The following is a 20,466-nucleotide window of genomic DNA, read 5'->3' on the forward strand; positions in this document are numbered from 1 at the left end:
TGGAAAAGCCTCTGTCAGGAGGAAATATTAGGTGAGGAAATGATAAAGATCATGCAGGCAAGGTCTCCATCGCAGGCAGGCTGCGCCAGCACCTCCTCGCCGTGCCCGGCTGCGACGTGACCTGGCCCGGGGTGGGGGGAGGAAGCAGCTCTGCTCTGCTGGGGGTGCGGGGACGGGGACACGGGGACAGGCAGGAGCCACCTGCTGCCACCACGGCCCTGCTCCATCCATGGGGGTGCTGCCGGAGCGGAGCGGGGAGGGCAGGGCACGGGGATACAGGATGGGGACGGCCCCATGGACCTGTCCCCATCCTCTGTGCGGTGCCCCGGTGCTCCTCGTCGCCAGCGTGGGGGCGCAGCGCCCTCTGGTGCGGCGACAGCACAGGAGATGGGGACACGGGGATGGGGATGGGGACAGGGATGGGGACAGCAGCTCAGCACCTCCCTCTTTCCCCCACTCACCTCCTCCTGCCCCCACAACAGCCACAGGCGCCTTCGTTACGGAAGAGGATTTATCAAAATTATAAAAACAACCACACATACAAAAAAAAATGCCCCAGCGGGGGGGGAAACATCCCCCAGCCCACGCGTCCCCACCCTCCCCGTGCTGCCCCCCTGCTGTTCCCCCGCGGGGAAGAGACGGGGGACGTGTGGGAGGGGAAGGGGCAGGCCGTGCTCCGGGGCTGCCCTCACCCCCGGGCCGCGAGGGTGGAGAGCAGGGGATGGTCGCAGAGCTTATCGCTGCCGGGGAGCTGCGTGCCGCTGCCCTAGAGCAGTGCTCCTGCCTCGGGATGCTCCTCAGCACTCACGTTCAGTGATTTTCTTTGGCCACTTGCCCTTGGAACAGGCCCTACGTGGCCTGGAGACAAAGGTAGCCCCGAGACGGTGGGGGGGGGGCTGTGCTGGCACCCCGCAGCCTCACCGGCACACAAGCTGCTTTTTACAAATGCTCTCGAGAGCGGCACACGCAGAGCTGGGACAGCGCGAGGGCACTGCCAAGCAGGCAAGGAGGGGAGCGACCTCCTCGCCCCGCCCTACACTACCTAAGCACCCTCCCATCCCCGGGAGCAGGGAAGCATCGCCTCCCCGGTGCCCTGCCCCGCCGCCGTTTCCTTAGGAGTCATTGGGGAGCCCAAAGAGCTTGACAGTGCCCGCCTCCCGGCTGCTGTCGTATTTGCCATCTTTGTCGTCACAGGCGAAGGCCAGCAGAGGCCTCTTCGGGTGCCAGGCCACTGTGAAGGTGGGGGACTCACACTGCACCTCCCAGAGCTTCTCTCCTGCACGGAAAAGGGCCCACGTCAGCCGGGAGAGCCTCCAGCCCTGCGCTGCGCGCTGACCCGTGGCGCGCAGCAGAGCCAAGCACCTGCCTCCTCCCTCCCACGCAGGGCAGCAGAGGAACAAACGCTGCTTCAGCGCCTTTTAATCACCTGGTGACAAGGCTCAGACACAACACGCAGATCTACGAGGGATTAGCGAGGCAGAGGCTCCCTCTTCTGGCGCTCTGTTGTGCGCAGCCAAGCTCCTCCAGTGCCCTCCCAGCTCCACCAGCACTTCTCCATCCGATTCCCTCCGTACTGTTCCCCAAAAGCAAGCCGTTACCTGTCTCCACCTCCGCGATGTCAATGAAGTGATCCTCTGACGCCGACGCCAGCATCTTCCCGTCGTGGCTGAAGCTCAGCGTTCGCACAGGCCAGTCCAGCCTGCAGCGGCAGAGCAAAGCAGAGAGTGAGCGATCCCCCCGCAGCCACGAGAGAGAGGAGGCAGGGAGCGTCGGGCCAGCACCACCTACCTCGAGAAGCACCTCACACACACCAGCTCGTCCACATCCCAGAGGCTGACGAGCGCGTCAGCGCTGCCCGTGGCAAAGTACTTCCCCATGGGATCAAACTTGATGCAGATGCAGTTTGAAGGATGGGCGTTGATGGACTGAATGGGTTTCAGCTCCGGGTAGCTGCAGAGATGAAGGGAGAGGGCAGGAAGCAGTGAGAGAAGGGTAGTGTTTGTGTGTGAGTGTAAGACACGCCGGGACTCTGAGTGAAGCAAAACAGTGCAGGGCGACACTGTTGGTAGCCTCGAGAGCCGGGTGAAGGAGACAAAACCTCTGGGTCACGCACAGGGAGCCCAGCCCAGAAACAGGGCAACCTAATTCCAGACAAGCTTGTTCCCACCACAGGACTGGGGATCACTGGGGTGGGGGACTTCCCAAAAGCAGCAGAGGGAGTTGCAGACTGCCTTGGATGACAGAAACGCACCAGGGCAGCCAGCCCAGGTACCCGGCCCACCAGTGCCACGGGCACCCACCTGAGGATGTTGATGCAGCCGTTCCCGTTAGTGAGGAAGAACATGTTGTTATCGTTGTTCCAGGAGATCTCGTTCACCTCAAACTTGAACTGTTCCTCAGCTTTGGAGCGATGTGTCTTGGCATCGATGAAGGTGACAACATCATCCTTGTTCCCCACTGCAATGGTCTGCCCATCGGGGCTCCAACAGATGTTGATGTTCTCCCCTAGAGGGGCAGAAAGGCAGCAGGTCTCATTTCCACACAACAATCTGCAGGAGCCACAGTGCATTAAGCAGATAGGCAGCTTTTATTCCTGATCCAAGGCTCCAGTCTGCTCCACTAACTCTGAACCACTCCCAGATGGGAAAGACTGCCAGGTCTGCAGTTTAACTCAAACTCCACACAGTAACTGTCCAGCAATATGTGCAATGACTGAAAATTAAACTTAGCAGAACCATAGCTTCAAGCCAACATGACTGTATCACTATCCTTTCTGTTTTAGCCACAGCAACCACCAAACAAGATCAAATCAAAGACCCTCTTAACTCAGCGATCTTCAATACCCAGAAAAAGCAGCAGCCAACAATAAATACATGTGAACAGGGGTAGGAACAAGGCAGGCTGCTGTTATGCCACCTTACAACAACATTTACAGCTCTGACAATTGGAAGTCAGAGATTTCCTAGGCCAGAGATGGTATCTAGGTCCCATAAATTTGAAGAATCGCTTTCTAAATCCATGTAAACTTTGACTTCCACCTTGTGTCTCTGCTTACATGCCTTCCCCAGTCTCCAGCCTTGTAGCCCCCAGACTGCAGAGACGAGCCTGCAGGATGCTTTAACAGTCAGCTGCATATTTCAGCAGTTCCTCAGTCCTGACACCAGCATAAGCCAGCCCTTGTGGTCGCTGCTGCCCCTTACACCAGCTCAAGTTAGACAAGGGCAACACTAAACCAGAAGCAGCAACAAAGATGCCCTGACTGCCAAAACCAACAAAAGAGGCCAGAGAGCGGCAGAGGGGTCCCACGCAGCGGAGGTGCTGGGGGGCCCAGCAGGCCCCGGAAGGCAGGGACCCACCTTTGGTGTTGACGGTGGCGATGCACTTGGTGGTGCGGACGTCCCAGATGCGGATGGTCTTGTCCCCGGACGCCGTGACGAAGAGGTCGGGGTTGCTGGGGTGCCAGCAGAGCTGATCCACGCTGTCCCCGTGCCCCCGGTAGTTGTTCTCTTTCACCTGGAGGAAGAGGACGGTTAGCCAACGGGGGGGGGGGGAGCAAGCCCCGGTCAGGTCAGCCCACCCCCAGGGACTACTGGTTACCAACCCCAGCACCTCCACCACCACTTCGGCCACGGTCCCCGGCCTCCCCTACCAGACCACCGACCGGTACCGGCCCCCATATCCCGGTACCGGCCCCTACACCCCGGTATTGGCCCCCACACCCCGGTACCGGATCGCATATCCCGGTACCAGCCCCCACACCCCTGTACCGGCCCCCTGACCCCTGTACCGGCCCCCACACCCCGGTACCGGCTCCCTGACCCCAGTACCGGCCCCCACACCCCGGTACCGGCCCCCAGGGTTGCTCCCCCCCCAGCCTGTGTCTCTCCGCTGCCTCCCCCCGTCCCCAGCCCCCCGCCCCAGCGGCCGGCCCACGGGCAGCGGCCTCCCCCCCGCCCCGTCCCCTCACCAGCCGGTCCTTCTCGAGCAGGAAGACGCTGGCCGTCTTATCGAAAGACCCGGAGGCCAGGCGGCGGCCGCAGCAGCTCCAGGCCACCGAGTGCACCTTGGCGCCGTGCGCCGGGAACTCGCGGCTCCGCGTGTTGGCTCGGAACAGCTCCTGCATGGCCTGCACGTAGGGCGACACCGCCATGGCGGGGCCGACGCCGCCGCCGGGCCGCCCCCGGCCCGCCCCGCCGGCCCTGACGCGCTTTCCGCCGCCGGCCCGGCGCTAAGATGGCGGACGGCGCCGTGCTCCTCAGCGACTCGGGCTCCGAGGGCGGCCGCTCCCCGCCGCCGCCGCCCCCCCAAAGCCGCCGCCGCCGCCGCCGGGCGCGCCCCGCGGTGAGTGAGGGAGGGAGCCGCGACGCGGGACGCCCGCCGAGAGCCCCCGGTGCTACCGGGGAGCCCCGTTACGCCCCCGCCATCCCCCATCCGTCCCCGGTCCCCAACGGTTTTGCAGCCCCCAAGGCCGGGGAGCCGCCTCAGGGGGCACCCCGGCACCCGGCCCCTCACAGGGCGGGGGGCTGAGCGGCCGTTTTTTGCCCCCCCCCCCCGCCCCCGTTCTGAGGTGGGCTTCAAGCCGTTGGAAGCCGGTGGCAACCGGTGCCCCCCCCCCCCGGCCCGTGGCTGCGGTCGCCTCGCCGGGGCTACGTGCGGCCCCCCCGGGGAAAGGCAGCGGCCCCCGGCCGGGAGATGCGTGGATTTCACTTGATTTTCTTGCTCGCAGCCGCCTCAGCGCCGGCATAGCTGCGTGCCCCGCCATGGACGCAGAGGTAGCGCTGGGCCCCGGCTGGGTGCAGGGCTCTGCTCCCGGTTTCTGTCCCCAGCCCCTGAGGAGTGAGCCCCCGTGCCCCCCCTGAGCCCCCGTGCCCCCACGGCTCTCCCGGCCGAGCAGGGGCAGGATGCGCTGCTGTAGATGTCCCCCCCCAGGTGCCCCCGCTGCTGACAGCGCTGACCCCCCTCTGTCCCCACAGGAGATCATCGATCTGACCCGCGAGGATGCGAGCACAGAGCCGGTGCCGTGGAGCAGCATCACCATCATCGACCTGACGAAGGAAGACACGTGCAGCCCGCCTCCGCCCACGGACTGTGCTGATCGTGAGCCTGCTGCCCCGGCCCTACACGTGTCCCATCCCAGGCTTTGCTTCACCACAAAGCAAGAAACGGAGGCGGCGGCGGCGGCGGGGCTGAGCCCTGCAGCGCCCCAGCATGATGCTCCCACGTACCCCTGTGCTGCCGCAGACACAGCAGGAACGGTGGAGAACAAGGGCTGCTTCTCTCCTGCCTCCAGCCCCCACAGCTCCTTCTGCAGCCCGGAGCAGAACTGCAGCACCACCACGTTTAACAGTGACTTGGGCTCCCTGGCCAGCATGCCGCTGGACACAGACCTCTTCTCCCTGTCCCCCTCCAGTATGGACAGCAGCGGCAGCTGTGGAACCTGTGGCACAGAGGAGGAGACCCCCCACCCTTGCCAGCTAAGGGAGCTCCCCGAAAGTCTGAGCCCTGTCCCAGGCAGCATCAGCACAAGCCCAGGGAAGGCCAGAGGGCCTTTGCTGGAAGCAGGGGACTCAGCACTACGCAAAGCAACCCAGCAAGTGACCGCAGGCGGGACCACGGCTGACAGCAGGGTCTGGCTGAACAAACTGCGCTATTTCAGGAGGAGCGGAGTCCACCACCTCTTCCTCCACGGCTTAAAACACAACAGGGAAACGCTGCAGGTAAACAGGGTTCAGAGCAGCTGCTGCCCAGCTGAGTCTGCTCAGAGCAGCCCTTGGAGCAGGGGATGGAGCAGGGGCAGCCCCTGCTCTGCTTGCCCTTTCAGGGGAAGCTTTGCCAGGCGATCGGGATCTCTGGTTATTGCAGTTCCTTAGCGGTGGGCCCCGCATCACAGCTGGGTTCCCCTGCACCAGAGGGAGCTGGTTTTCACCCGTTGCCTTGTCTTGCACGCAGCAGAAAGCCAAGCTCATCCCCAGCAGGAAGATGAGCATGGTGCACACCACCATGGAGGAGAATTTCCTGGAGGGCACCTTGCATTTCCTGAGCGACTTCGTCTCCGGCCAGCACTGCCCCCCCAAAGAAATCATCTCCCACCTGATCAGGCACATCCTGCTGAACCCCCACCAGGGGGAGATCCTGAAGGACACCTACATGCTGCTGATGAAGATCCAAATGTACGTGTTCCCTTTGCCACCACACCCTGGGGCTGCCTTCGTGCCCAGCATAAAGGTTATCCTCCGTGGTCCTCACCCACGGAAGGGGGAACAGTTTCCTCCGTAACCCAGGATGATCCTTCCCCCGTTCCCTGTTATCAAAACTGATGCAGGCCGCCCGAGGGCAGGACAGAACCACTGCTGGCCTAGACAGCAGCCACTAAACACCCAAATGGGTGGAGGATGGGGGGATGAGGGAGGCAGGGGATGCTGAGACAAGAGGGAAAATACCATGAGCACGCGTTAATTATTTAGAAGCAAGCCAGGTGCAGGGAAAGCCTTTGACACCAGGAAGTCCTCTAAGGCAGAGGAGCCTTTTTCCTAAAGAGGTGATCTTGCTCTTCCCCGCAGCAAATTTGGTGAGAGGGGAAAGGGAGAGGGCAGAACTAGAGAGGCGGCAGTGCGGGCACGGGAGCAGCAGGGACAGGGGAGGGCCTGGGGCAGGGGCTGCCTGGTCAGGCAGGCGAGTGCCGGCAGCCAACGCTGTCCTTGCAGGCTCCATCCAGCCAACACCGCCACTGTGGGATGGGACTGGGCGCTGCTGAAGTACGTCATGGAAGACCAGGTACTCGGCGCTGCTTCGTGTCACATCGGGCAGGGATCAGCCAGAGCGCGGTGCCTGAGGCTCAGCCTGGCCCCAGGGCCTCGCCTGGCCTTGCTCCACTGCACAAGGGGTCGGCCCAACGTGCAGGTTGAGTGCAGCTGCTGAGGGCAGCAAGGGCCAGGTTGGGTCTCCTGCTTTTATCCATGGTGCCCCTTAACCTGCTGCACAGCTGCAGGCAGGATGTCTCACCTAAACACACAGCCGCAGACAAAGCCTCTGTGAACTGGAGGGATGTGTGAGGGCCACAGCCCCGGGGCTGCGGTCAGACGTCCCCAGCCAAGCCCCCAGGGCACTGCCTGAGCCAGGCAGCCCTCTCCCAGAGAACAAACGTGCAGTTCCTCAGTCACGTACATTCATGCCCATTCCCAAAACAGCCAAATTCCCTGGTGTTCCTTGCCCTGGGGCTCCACCAGCCTCATACCGTCTCTGTCTGCCCTCAGGAGAAGCCCCCTGGCCGACTGCTCTTCCTGCAGTACGTGCTGCAGACCCTGGAGGATGACTTCCAGCAGAACCTGAAGCTGCGCCTGCTGCAGAAGTCAATTGCCAAGAAAGTGCTTTCCTGTGACATGTGCTTCAACAACGTGAAGTAAGGGATGCCTCTTCCTCCCCTCTACTCCAACCAGATGGGGAGAGGCAGGGGCTTGGGGAATACTTCTTCAGAATCCAGGTCACACTTTTCAAGAAACAAGCTTAGGAAAGAGAGGAAACTATAGGGGCCAAGTATAAGGAATAGTAGCAGGCTTATGGCAGAGGTTTATGACAGCAAACCACCAAAAATGATGCAAGGCATTTCCAACCACAGCCTAGCAGGCTTTTTTTTCAGGAATGAGATCAGATTTGCCTAGCTCAGTACAGGAATGAGGAGGCAATCCTCTTGTCAAGCACATAAACCTGCTGCTCAGCAGAGCTATTCCCCAGGCCACCCAAGCAGGTGGGACATATCCTCCATCCTCGGGGTCTTTCCTCAGCCTCCAAGCAGAGCTAGAGGTCAGAACACAGCAAGGCCAGGCCCATCCCCACTAACACTCCTGTTTCTGTCCCAGGGAGGTGGTCGAATGGCTGGTGGCAGCAGTGACAGGAATCGGGTTCTCCCAGCCCCAGGAGCCAGAGGTGATGCACTGCTCCGCAGAAGCACGGGCTGAATGCAGCTCATCCGCAGCGAGGCCAGCCAGCGCTGACCCGACAGAGGCGCTCCCACCAAGTGTCTTCGCGCAGAAGTAAGCCCCACAAGTCCTGGCTTCCCCCTGTCAGTAACACGGGGCTAGAGTCAGGGAGAAGCACGGCTCCATCGCTGCCAAGTGAGGGAAGCCAGGCTGTACCTGTGACCAGCTTTACGGGTGTTTCCTCTGGGGTAGAGGGACTCGGGGAACAAGAGGCTCCCTCACTTGGTAGAAAACCGGCTCAGTGAGCATCTTCCTCTTACATAAGGCTGGAGCCCGCAGCTCAGACTGCCCCGTGCCACTCCACCAATGCTCAGGACAGCCACAGAGACTTTCCTAGGGCCCCGCTGGGGATTAACTGCTTCCAAGAGCATCAGATTCAACAGACACCAAGAGACACCACAAGGCTTCACAGGAAGCAAATCAAATCTAACCTGCTCCATTCTCTGACAGCCCTCACTGCAAGGCACAGTGCTGAGCTAGATCCCCTCCCCAGAGCTTTGCAGACTGAGGGGTACTGTCTCCTAATGTTGACTCTCTCTGACCTAGGGCAATGCTTCTGCTCCAGCGGATGTTGTCCATGGCAGTGGAAGTGGACAAATCTCCCAACTGCAGCTCCTACAAGATCGCTGATGTAATATTTCCATTCATTCTGAATATTCCTGTGAGGAGCCAAAGGTGAGACAAATGTGTGCAAAGCAGCGTCTCCTTTCTGGTCAGTAGTCTTATTCCCAACTTACATCTAAATCTGAATGCATAAGGGAATATAAGGTATAGAAAGACGGGCTCATTTGTGACCCAGCCAGCAAGAGCACAGCTGTTGGACTAACAGATGCCATCGGCATCACCAACTGAACCCATCTCCCCAGTGTGTTGCTGAGAACAATTGATTCTCCTACTTGTTAAAGTTGCAGAACCTTACAAATGCAAAAAGCAGCACTCTGCACGAGCACAGCCAAGTCCCAGCAGACACCACTGATTCCCAGGAGCTACTGAGAAGCTCCTCAGAAGTGACACTTCCTACAGCTCTGCCTGGACAAGCTTTTGTTTGCTTCTGTAAGAAGTGCAGTGTCTGAAGCCAAGGCACAGGGCCCGAGTGGCTCTGGCACAGACGTGAGACCACAAGGCACAGATGTTTCAAACCCTTTCAGATCCTTTCAGCAGAACTCTGAGCACAGACTGGGGCTAAGCAAGCCAAACTGACTCTAGCCAAGCTATCACTCATTCAAGGCAGATCTCCTAGATCCAGCTGGCAGCTGACGCCACTTTGCACTTGCTTGGCTCTGCTCCCCGCGAGTCAGCAGGAATGGCTAACTTCTGCACAGGCTGCTGGGCAGGGTGAAGTGCAGCAGCTCAGCTTGTTTCACAGACCGTACCCAACCTCGGGTTGCCACAGATCAGACCTAAGTACTGTAAGCACGCCCGTGGCCGAGCTGCCCGACAAAGGTTTGTCACGTCTGGTGGGCTCGCTTCCACTGTCCTTGCAGGCAGCCCCTACAGTCACCTCACTCTCGCACCAGATCAGCACCAGCAAGACACCAGAAAAACGCTGAAGCAGTTGCTCCTGGTCAGGCTGTGCCGTCTCCCCCCACAATAAATCCCTTTGTCTTTCAGGGAAGCTCTGTTAAACACCATGGACAGCCACCTCCTGCGCTGCAAACTGCTGGAGATGATGTTCCAGCACAGTTGTGATGTGCCCACAACCTTGCCCTTGTCTCTGTCCAAGATCCTGTATTTCCTGGACCACTCCTCTGTGCTGCTTCAGTACCAGGTATCCAGTCCATCCTCCCCCTTGCATTGCTTTCTCCTGAGAAAACCTCTCCTAATAACCAAATCCTGTTTCCTGTCACAGGATGAAGTAGCAACGTGGCAAAGATGGGACGAAATGCTGCAATACTTGAGTTTGCTGCTGCTAAGTTACCAAAACGTAATACTGGGTAAGCAGCCGGTTCTGGCCTTAATAAACACAAATTGATCAAGAGGCTGCTGTGGAACAGCCCAAATACTTCCTCTCACCACTCCTGAGCTCACAGCCACAAAGGCTTAGAAAGATGACGTGCTTCCATCCTTCCTGGGAACTATTCTCAGCAGTCAGAGCAAAGAAGTGATACTGCATCGAGCAGGGAGCACAACCTGCTTTGCCACGTTTAGCTGCCAAGAAATTGCCGACATCCTAAAGTATCAGTGCCAGCCCTGGGAAGTAGGCAACGGAGTGCTTTGCACCCACTATTAAGTTGCAGGCACAGTGGGCAGAATTGAGCAGCTTAGGAGGAAAAGCAGAAGGCAGAGGGGGTGGTAAAGCCAGGACACACCGAGCACTTACACTGGGCAGGGAGCACCACCGCCAGCAGCCCTGGAAGGAGCACTATTTCTGACCCCTGCAGATTGTCACAGTCACAAAACACATTTTATCAGAAAATTTCAAAAGTCCCTTACCAAATTCTGCTTTACCAGGGTTTAGGCTCTCAGATAAACGCAGAGAAACCCACAGTCACATGTGCGTAGTGTGCTAATCTCCCCGAAGCCTCAGAAGAGCACCATTAAGCTCTTTGGAGACCATCTTTGCAGCTGGACAGCTGTCCAGTCTGCCGCTAGCACTGGCAGAAGGGATGCTACAGCCCTGCCCGCCCCTCTCCATTTCTTGGTCTCTCTCCGTGCACAGAGTGAGCTCCAGAAGGGGACAGTGCCTTCTTCCACCAGGCTAGTCTTGTGCAGAAGTGCCAAGGATAACCAGGAAGGAACCTGCACAGTTCCCAGCTGCTCTACCGCTGCACGGCACTGCCAGGGGATGCTGCGGTCGGTCCCTAGGAGGTCAGATGGCCCGTTGCATGTTACCTCTTCCCAACAGCATTTCCTCTTGCAGAGCACTTACGGAGCTCACTCCATGAGCGGATGGACTTGATCATTCAGAAAGCCAAGCCCAAGCTCCAGGATGACGATGAGATCAGCCACCTGGCCATCCACCTGAAGATAGAGGACTTCCTCAGCCGAATGCAGCAGCTCCTGGGGCAGCCCTTCCCGCTGCAGATTGAGGAGAAAGTGTGCATGATCCAGCAGTTGTTTCTCATTGTCACTGCTACCTGATGGAGCTTCGTGTTTCCTTTAAAAGCTGTGAACTTAAAACCCTGTCTCATGCTGCAGTCTCAAGTGTCATGTCATGTTTAATATATTTGGAAAATCTCTTGTTTACAGTTTCAGAATTTCCTTCCAAATCTGCCTCATCCTACAGTTCTAGGAAGCACTTTGTACACCTGTAAAAAAAAATAAATTATTTTTGTATTTGTTGAGCCTCTTCCTTCTTGGTGCCCAAAGGAAGCCCACAGCTCTACTAGCTGTTCCTTGGGACAGCATCAGACTAACGCAGCCATGAACTGACAATAGGTTGCACAGCAAAATGCCGTAATACCTGTTCAGTATTTAGGAAAAGTTGATGAGCTTTTCAAAACACACAGCTGTGGAATACAGCGAGGGGGTTCACAGTGTCAAGATCTCCAGGACACGCAAGGGATGAGCTTTTCTGTTCCTAAACAGACACATCGATGTGACTTGGAGCAAGGGAGCTAGCCACGTCAAGAAAGGCATGGATAGCAGTTGGAAGGGCGGCACTTCTTCCAGAATGCGCTGTGGCTGCAGTGCAGCCAAGTACGCATTATCAGGATGAATACTGGATTCAAATCCACTGCCACCAATTCAGATCCATAATTCAGCTGGGCCATAGTTATAGTTATTTTCTGATTCTTTGATCATATCCCGGGAACAAAACTTGAGCAGGATACAGAAAGCAGAATGAGAGTATCACACCAAGAGACCACCCTTTAACAACAAACAGCCTTTTGAACTATACTGAGGCGTAACCACGACCTGCAGCAGCAGACAGTACGAGAGCATCTAGGTGCTTCAGGATCTATTCCACCACTTCCAGCTCTGCAAACGTTCAAAGAAAAACAGAGCCAGGGTTCAGCTCAGTCATCCCCAACCCAGAACTGCGTGCTCCGTCAGGAGCACTCTGACAGCTCTAAGTGCCACAGCAGCACTCGAACCAAAAGGAGGAAGGCAAAGCCAGGAGCTGGGCTTCACTAGGCACGTACCAGCCTGGTTCCCACATCTGTGCCCACCTCCTTGGTGCAGGTGCAAACATTCATCTGAACAGCTCAAAAAACTACACGGTTTCATCAGCGAAAGGCCTAAAACAGGACTTAATCTGGCTTTAAACCTAGTCTCCCTGTCAAAAAGGAGTTTTACACACAATAAGTATTTACCACGGTGAGAGTGCTGTTAGCCTTATTATGCAGAGCTTGGCCCCACGCTTGTTGGCCAGCAGCGAGAGGCCTGGTAGACGCTGCACAGCCCCACATTTCTTCCACAGATGCTTTACCAGCACTAAAAAGCAAGGACCTCCGTTCACAAGGATTTTATTTTCTTGTAACAAAAATCATACACATTTAAGACATGAATACAGACAATAAATTAATGTCAAATGAGAGATGCTGATCGCCAAGGTGCAAATGACTGGTGACAGCGGTAACTGCTTGGTTGGGTGGGAGACTTTCAACCTAACACCACTGGCAGTGCTGTTGAAGCTTGAGATGAAGCAGAGCCACAGGCTAACCAAGTGAGCCAGTTCTTGTCACCCTCATGAACAAACGGTTGGAGCAGGCAGAAGCTCCAGACCACAACCTCAAGTCACCTCTGTAAAAAGTCCTTGTAACAGAAAAGCTTCTAATGACAGATGCGAGGCTGCCGCTCCCACCTCAGCACCACAGAGAACTGTCTTCTGGCTGAGGGAGCTCCGCAACACAATCATGAGATCAAGTAGAGTCCTGATTGCCACAGGACAGGTGACAATTACACAGCAATGCTGTCTACAGATCAAAGGATTAGATGGTAGCTAGGAGGTCCTTCCACTTTTCATGAAAGCAAGTGTTAACTGTTTGCAGTAACTGGTAAAGACTAGGCCAAAAAAACTATACATCACTGTATCACAGCACGGAGGAACGTTGAGCCTTGATCTTCCACTCAGTCTTCCCCCAGCCCTGCAAAATCTGTTTAATGCTGATGAAACAAAAGACCCTTTTGAGAAGTGCCACTGGTGCCCAATACACTTCTACGTGATTCATACAAGATGCTAGAAAAACAATGAAGCAGCAACCAGAGTGCCAGAACTACTGTACGTCTGTCGAGGACGAGCCAGGACAGCGTTGCTTTGCAGAAAGAAAAGAGGATTACTTGGTTCAAGCCACACCAGCTCTGGCCATTTCTACCATTTCTGGAGGAACCCAAAGAGCTAGGAGAGAAGCAGTTCTCTCATTACTGCCAAGCCTCATCAGATTCTTCCCCCTGTCTTTATAATAAGAGTATCTTATAACAGGCAAGGCTGCGCTCTTCCTTTGAAATGAGCCCAGGAACAAGCAAGTTACTAGATGTTCAACTATAAGGTCACAACAGACAGTAAGGGAGCTGCACATTTAAAGCTGACCTACCACATTCCCACAGCAGTTTTCCTCCTGGCAGCTAGCGGTCCAGCTTTTGGTCCTTGCTTGTTTTCATCATTTTCTACTGTTCTGTACATGACAGACGACCACAGTCCTCCTGAGGGTCCTTCAACACTGAGCAGGACAAGCCAACCAGAGTGCACGGAGACACGCCAGCCTACCTGCACGCCCCACGCAGTCCTCTCCCACAAAACGGGGCTCAAGGTTTTACTTTAGCACAGCGTACCGGGAAGCGTGTCTCGTAGTGCAGCCTAGCAGACAGAGCTGGTGCAGCACAGCAGAGAAGATGGTCTGCAATGATTTAGTACAAGTGCAGGAGTTTTTCCAAGACTGATTCAAGGCTGGCATTAGGAGGACAGTCACAGCTATTTCCTTTTCTGAGATGAAGAGCTGGAAGGGAGACATTCCTATTTTACTGCAGCACAACAGCACAGGGACACCTTGTAGGTAGGTACTAAGGATACCAGAAGCTTTCTTCCTAGAACCCAGTTGGAGTGAGCACATTCAGATCCCGTGGTTTGATATTATGGGAACGTGGAGATTGTTTCCTCCCTTCTGTGACTGGAATGTCCATTTTGGGTGGCTTGAAGGTGACCGGATCCTCTGACATTCTAGTAGCCTGAGCACGCATCAGCTCCATTGGGGATGGCTTCTGGGCACCCTTATAGGATTGGATGGTAAATCCTCCTGGTAAAAAAAAAAATCACAGCAAGTAAGAGCTAGGAAAACTAGCCAAGTCCTTTCTCCACTCCTGCCAGTACTGAGTATCATACCATTCTGTTTGGCACAGAAACGATACGAATAGCACACACTCCCAAGGTGAATAGGAACAGCTAGCATTTTTGCTATCTAACAGTTCTCCCCCACCTCCTGCAATGCGGGAGATTTTAGAGGACATACCTGGCTCATTGGTGGATTTCTGGATGGCTTTGGGTCCAAAAAAACTCCATCTTTCAGATGGCAATCTGTCCCCACCAGCTTCCATGGCAACAAAGTCTGGGCCAGTGATAGCAGCAGAGGATCCCTGACTAAACCAACTCCTATGGAAAAAAATCACCGCAATGTATGAAAAAAAGACAACACTTCAGGTGGGCCACACCACACCGGAAACTTTACATGTAGCTGCCAGGGACAATCTGAAAGATCTTAACAGATTCACCAACACCCAGGACAAAGATATGCACGCTGAAGTTCCATAAGCTTCCAATATATTTAGTTCTGATACAAATCCACAGCAGTCCCTGAACTCCACCCTTCAGACAGTCCCTCACACAATAAAGGGGATATTTGTAGCAACTCCCACCTCAACAGCCTGCAGGAAACCACAGGGACAGTGATCTGCCAGGGGCAGGGTACCTGTTTTTATGCTTGGGAGAGGAGTGGGGAGTGCTGCTTGGAGTGGACTGAGCAGAAGAAGTCTGTTTGTCTTCTTTTGTCATTTCTCCACTCTGCATTTTTAGCTTCTGTAAGGAAAGGCAAGACAAACACAAGCGACAGACCTTAAGTACAAGGCATAAGAACACAGTTTTACTGTCAAAACTGGACAAGTGTTTGTATCACAGATAAGGGATTTCAGTGTTATTTCACCTAGTTACACTCAGTATTACAATACTTGCATACAGCCCTTAAGCTTTCCACGTCACACACAAACATTTCATCACTATGCTCATGCAAGTGGACACATCCTGCAAGCTGAAGGAAGAACACCACGTAGCTCACTGCAGTTCAGTCACTACTCAACAGCAGCACGCTGCTTAAATACCACTTAAATACGCACTCCTAGGAGGGCTGCCTCCAATACAGCGGAGCTGGCTGAACTGCTGGCTGCAGGGTGACAAGTCCAAGTGCCACAGCAGCCGTGTGTCTGGAGCGCTGGTCAGGGCAGAGGCTTCAGTCCCACAAGTTCTCTAACGAAGGTGAGACAAGGCCTTGCACAGAAGCCTAGGAGTATTAGACACCGAGAATAATTCACAAACAAGGTGGAAGCACTGCGCTAGAACAATAAGTTGAGCTGTGTTTGAAGAATATGTCCAGTCACACAGCAATTAGGAACTGGGTACATGTGAACCACGTACATTACAAGTCATCCTGTACAAACAGAACTTGAAAGAAGTCACTTGAAGGGCAGTTATAGTTCAAACGCCGACTGCACAGGCACCTTCTCAGAACATATCCTGTGGCTATCCAAGCCACGCCAACACAACTCACTGACATTGCTACTGAAACTCTGACCTTGCCAGGGGTACGCTTGGAAGGCTCGTTATTGAAATCCAACTGCAAGATTACTGTGGGCACCTGAGCTCACCAGAAACATGTTGACTGAAGACCTTTGTCTTTATTTCCAGTAAGAAGCAAGCCCAATTTCATTTTCTAACTTCCACGTTAGATATGCGTGGTTTACAAGTAATCTAGTTCTGGCTTGTTTCAAGGAATAGGTAACCCAACTAGAACAGGACTTATTTTGAGGCTGCTGATTTGTACTGCAAAGTTAGCTCAGTACGAAGTCAAAACAAAGGTCCAGAGCTTCAGCACTGCTGTCCAAGTGCACCAGGAATTCCTGGATTCGTTACAAGACTCAAACGAGGCTTGGCATCACTAAGGCAGCAGTGAGTAGAGTTCTAAGTTCAGTCCGTTCACCACTTAACCATCACAAACATCCGATGAAGTACCTTCTGTACTTTGCATCTTAATGCTATGGAAAAGTAGCATTGGAAGAGATGAGGGTAATTCAAGATCATCAAAGTAAGCGCCAAGCTGGAAAATGTGAACAGGACCTTTAAAATTTGAGAAGTTACTTGGATTTAGGGATAAGACTGAAGACCAAAGCTCAGCAAGCATGTTTATTTCAGGTGTCAAAGGCCTTCTCTGCCCTACCCTCAGATTAGTGTTGCTCAGCACCGTAAGATCTGGGAGTGCCCCATCCACTTACCAAACAGCTAAGTTCTTTCAAAATTATATTTTCACATAGAAATATATTGAACTTCAAATTATACTTTCTTTAAAACAAACGTGAGCTGGCAAGCTTCTTCCAATTCTTAAACAGAAGAACCACAGTAGAGACAAGTGTTTGCAGAGAGACTCGATGCCAAGCTTTGCCCTCAATACCCAGAAGGCTAGCACGTTGTGTAAGCTATCCCCGGAGAGATGACGCTGGGACAAACACTTAGAGTCCACTGCAGGGCACCCCTGAGAGGCACAGCAAGAAACTAGGTTCTGTACAGAGATGTCCCCAGCTGGAAGTGACTGTGGAATACTGCAGTTTTCAGAACAAACTGTTTCAAAACTATAAAGGCCAACGTCAAGTTTAACATATGTGGGTAATCTTTTTACACAATAAGCTAAAAGCCCTCAGAGTAAGCAGTTTAAGTAGTCCTAGCAACATGCTCCCGAAGTTACGTCAGACAGGTGTCGAGCTAGTACACAGCCAACAAAAAAGCCGAGGAAAAGAAGTCTTACGTGCACTGCCTCAGCCACTCGGTGATACTTGGTCTCCTCTGTAGTGAGGCCTTTGTGGGGAGTGTAGCCAGCTTCTCTCAGCCCTGCCTGCTGCTCAAAGCGCTGAATGCTCTCCTGAGTCTGCTCTGGAATGGACAAGAGCACACGTTCACACAGAAGAGCCGCCACAAGCAGTTCTAGCAAAGGCAACTCGAGTGACCACAGGTAATTTCACCCTTCATACCTACTGTGACAAGTTGACAGAGGCAGCAAAATGCAACTAAGGAGCTGTTCTGACCTGAAGGCTCTCCTGAGCCACAGGGCTAAGCGAATCAGATAAGCAGTGATTTGTCCCGAATCACAGGATGTGTTACAAATGCAACACTTGCATTTAAACCCACTCAACCCAACAAGCCGCGTCACTTCTAATCACAATTTCCCAAGTCTATAAGACCCCACAACAAGCTGGATATTTTAAGTGGTCCCCTAGATTTTTCAACTTTTTTACCAATGAAAAAGTAAGATTTCCGAAAGACTGCCCACACCAGCTAATCGGACGATCACAGCCTTGCAGAGCAGATGGTAAAGACCCCCACAGCAATTCTAGCTCAGGTAAAATAAGCTACTTCAGCCAACAGACTGCTATCAGTTCAGTTCTTGAAGCGAGCACCTTTCTACTATCAGCATAGGAAATTGTTCTTAGTTTGGCTAGTGAATCAAAGTTAAAAGGAATTAATACACAAGAAGTTATTGCCTTTTTTAAAAAAACTTCAATTTTAATGTTCAAGTTATTCGCAAGGATAGTGCATTGTAGGAGAGATCTAGAAGGCTTTTGTCTATTTCAAATTTGTATCTGAACATCTCTCCTGGGAGAAGCAGTTCAGAGTTCCTGACTTCTTACTGCATAAGAACATTTTTAGGCCATCATGCTTTTATCTAGATAGTTATTTTATCATTGTACTAAAACAAAAGCTGCTTTCCAGCAGAAAGCCCCTACGCCTGCATGGTATTTTCCAATATGATGGTTATTTTTGAGCCACAACAAGGAACAAGCATAAAGCTATTCCAAAACGCTGGCCTAAAACCTATCTAGGAGTCCTTGGAAACATTGCTTGTAGGAAAAAAATGAATCCCAGATGTTAGAAGAAGAGGCAGCAGGCACAGAGTAACACGCTTAATTTCCCTTGCTGCAAATGAGCATGTGCTCTCTGCAAACATAATTGACCCGATTTCATTTTAAAGCTTCGTGATTCATGAGGTTTGTTTTTTAAAGTCTGGCTGTTAGCAAGACACCTGCTGCTGTTAACATAAATGCCATGAAGTGCTCCATTAGCTCAGCACATCAACTGTCCACACAGCTTCAGGTAATTGCAGAACTCTACCTAACAGCAAGAAATACCAAGTTAATGAGCAAACAGACAGCAGCAGCAACAGCAGCCTCTGCACTCCAGCGTAAGGCGGTGTGGACTGCAGCGTCCTATCAGCACGGCACATTCCCTGCACTCCCCTTCACCACTTAACTCCTGCGCCAAGAAACACGGAGGCTGTAAGGTGGCCTATCCCCTAGTTCCTTGCTTCCTTCTAGAAGCGTCCTCTAATAATCGTGCGGTTTAAAAGCAGAGTTACTCTGAACCCACAAACCATCCAGGAACGCTGGTAGTTACCTCGAGGCATTACGAAGCTGAACCACACTCCCGTGCCCACACCCCATCAGCCACCACACTACAGAAAGCTGAGCTCTTACTTGTGATGAGAGAGTTCATGATGATATGAGTGGCCTTGGCCTTTACCACGGGTACCTTGTTGACGCTTTCTGTGGAAGATGAAGGAGTTATGACAGGTGCGTTCACGTGAGCATCCCCCTCCTCCATCTGCGCAGAAGAAGGTGTAGTTTATGGTGAGAAAGTACCTCAGCTCTTTGTCACGACGCATCTCTAACTACCCCAACGAAACAAGGCCGAGCTGCACTAGCAGCAAGACTTTATCCCATGGAAAAAAACGTCGTTCTATCCACAACACAGGAACACTTATCGCTTGAACCTTATTCTTAGTAATGAACGAGCAACTTTCATTCAGCATTCGAAAACATGCTGGGCTCAGAGCCAACAGGTCATTAAGTTTAAGTTCAAAAAGGTCAACAGGAAAGCAGTTAGAACATATTTATGGCCATTCGCATAGCTACAAACTGGACTGCAAGGTCAAGCAGGCAGGAACTTTTCCAGACAGCTCAAAGCACCAGCTGTCTGCAAAATGACAGTTACGTGGATTAGAGGCTGGTGATCAGCTTTTCCCCACCTCATCCGTTATGTTTTCAGTTTCTTACTGAAAGCACTTCACGCTTACAGCTCTACCACTGTTGACAAGGCCCCAACAACAATGAACCAGGCAGTAAATGCTCAAACACAACAACTCCAGTGAAACACTGGCCTCCTCCTAACACTGGAGTTACTGTTCCCTGACTGGAGAGTTTGCTTTTTGTGCCAAACCACAATGTCAGGGTTTCTTCCACAAGAAAGATTTTAAAAGAAGGCGAGACGAAAAGCGGAGGGTAGGCTTACGGCTATTTAGTTCCATTCGAGAGCAAGGAACTTCACGTCAAGACTCAAGGAACAGACCCTAAGAGCTGCTCTTGCACTGGAGCACCCCCACAGCCATTTAATTGCATCTCGTTACCGCCTGAAGGTTTTTTTTTAGTGAGATTTTCAGTGAAACCCCGTACCTTCGAGAGCTCCTGGTACTTGCGCTCGGGGATGACGGGCTGCTTCCACAGGACCCCGGAGCACAGGTCGGCGGGCGGCGGCGTCATGGGGGCCGTGTCCTCCAGGGCGTCGTCGTAGCTGAAGGCCCGCCGGGGGACCCCGAGGGGCAGCGACATCTTCCCGGGCACGGCCCCGCCGCCCCGCTCCAGCGCTGCCAACACACGCACCGGGGCTCAGCGCCGCCGCCGCCACCGGCCCGGGCCGCCGGGGAACGCGGGGACGGGGAGAGCCTTACCGGGGGCGTCCGGCTGCCGCGAGCTCATGGCGGCGGCGGCGGGGAGCGGTTACCGGGCCGGGGGCGGCGGGGAGGGCGGCGCCATGCCGGGGGAGGAAGCGCCGCCGCCTGAGGCGACGGGCAAATGGCGCCGCCTCCCGCCGGGACGGGTTTTATGGCAGGGCGGCGCGCGGCGGTTGGCGCGGGGCGTGCTGGGAGTTGTAGTTCGGGTGGGGGTGGGGGGGAATGGGGGGCTTGGGGGGGGCCTGGGGGGTGTGAGGGGATGGGGGAGGAATGGGGCTGCGGGTGGGCACTGCTGGAGGTGGTGGGGCTGGGATGGGGCTCGAGGCTGCTGCGGGAGGGGGGGAAACACGGGGCTGCTCCGCCATGGCCCCCACAGCCCCCATGTCCCCCATGTCCCCCATGCCCTTCATGTCCCCCCCGGCCCTCGCTGCCTGCAGTCCTGCCGTGAGTGCTGCCCTGGCACCCGCCGCCATCCCCTGCCCCACTTCGTGCCACCTCCAACAGCAGCAGCACTCAGGCCATGTCCACGTCCCCCCCAGCGGGGTTCGGGGCCTCCTGCCGCCCCGCTG

General features: G+C 54.4%; 3 protein-coding genes across 7 annotated transcripts; 1 reads left to right on the forward strand and 2 right to left on the reverse strand.

Moving 5' to 3' along the window:
• Positions 1-493: 493 nt before the first annotated feature.
• THOC3 (THO complex subunit 3) lies at positions 494-4,150 on the reverse strand (the record flags this gene model as incomplete). The annotated part of the gene is made up of 6 exons (XM_083798515.1): positions 494-1,276; positions 1,599-1,699; positions 1,789-1,950; positions 2,301-2,505; positions 3,357-3,513; positions 3,968-4,150. The coding sequence occupies 6 exons, from the start codon at positions 4,148-4,150 to the stop codon at positions 1,113-1,115; spliced, it is 972 nt and encodes a 323-aa protein (XP_083654641.1). The 3' UTR covers positions 494-1,112.
• Positions 4,151-4,217: 67 nt separating this feature from the next.
• Positions 4,218-11,258, forward strand: SIMC1 (SUMO interacting motifs containing 1). Of its 5 annotated transcripts, none has more exons than XM_083798493.1 (10): positions 4,218-4,341; positions 4,974-5,717; positions 5,950-6,170; positions 6,705-6,774; positions 7,254-7,399; positions 7,857-8,030; positions 8,523-8,651; positions 9,588-9,744; positions 9,826-9,910; positions 10,822-11,258. In XM_083798493.1, exons 1-10 carry the CDS (start codon positions 4,234-4,236, stop codon positions 11,055-11,057), a joined length of 2,070 nt encoding a protein of 689 aa, XP_083654619.1. In that variant the 5' UTR covers positions 4,218-4,233; the 3' UTR covers positions 11,058-11,258. The 5 variants fall into 5 exon arrangements, with proteins under 5 accessions (XP_083654619.1, XP_083654620.1, XP_083654616.1 ...); XM_083798494.1 differs by having other exon boundaries at positions 10,837-11,258; XM_083798490.1 differs by having other exon boundaries at positions 9,588-9,910.
• A 1,111-nt stretch (positions 11,259-12,369) lies between these two features.
• KIAA1191 lies at positions 12,370-20,045 on the reverse strand. The gene is made up of 7 exons (XM_083798516.1): positions 19,895-20,045; positions 19,620-19,810; positions 18,645-18,771; positions 16,922-17,046; positions 14,822-14,928; positions 14,366-14,505; positions 12,370-14,152 (listed from the first exon to the last, which is right to left on the reverse strand). The coding sequence occupies exons 1-7, from the start codon at positions 19,920-19,922 to the stop codon at positions 13,944-13,946; spliced, it is 927 nt and encodes a 308-aa protein (XP_083654642.1). The 5' UTR covers positions 19,923-20,045; the 3' UTR covers positions 12,370-13,943.
• Between the last annotated feature and the right edge of the window lie 421 nt (positions 20,046-20,466).

The sequence above is a fragment of the Anser anser genome, assembly GCF_964211835.1.
Source record: "Anser anser genome assembly, chromosome: 14".
In the NCBI taxonomy this organism is placed as follows: Eukaryota; Metazoa; Chordata; class Aves; order Anseriformes; family Anatidae; genus Anser; species Anser anser.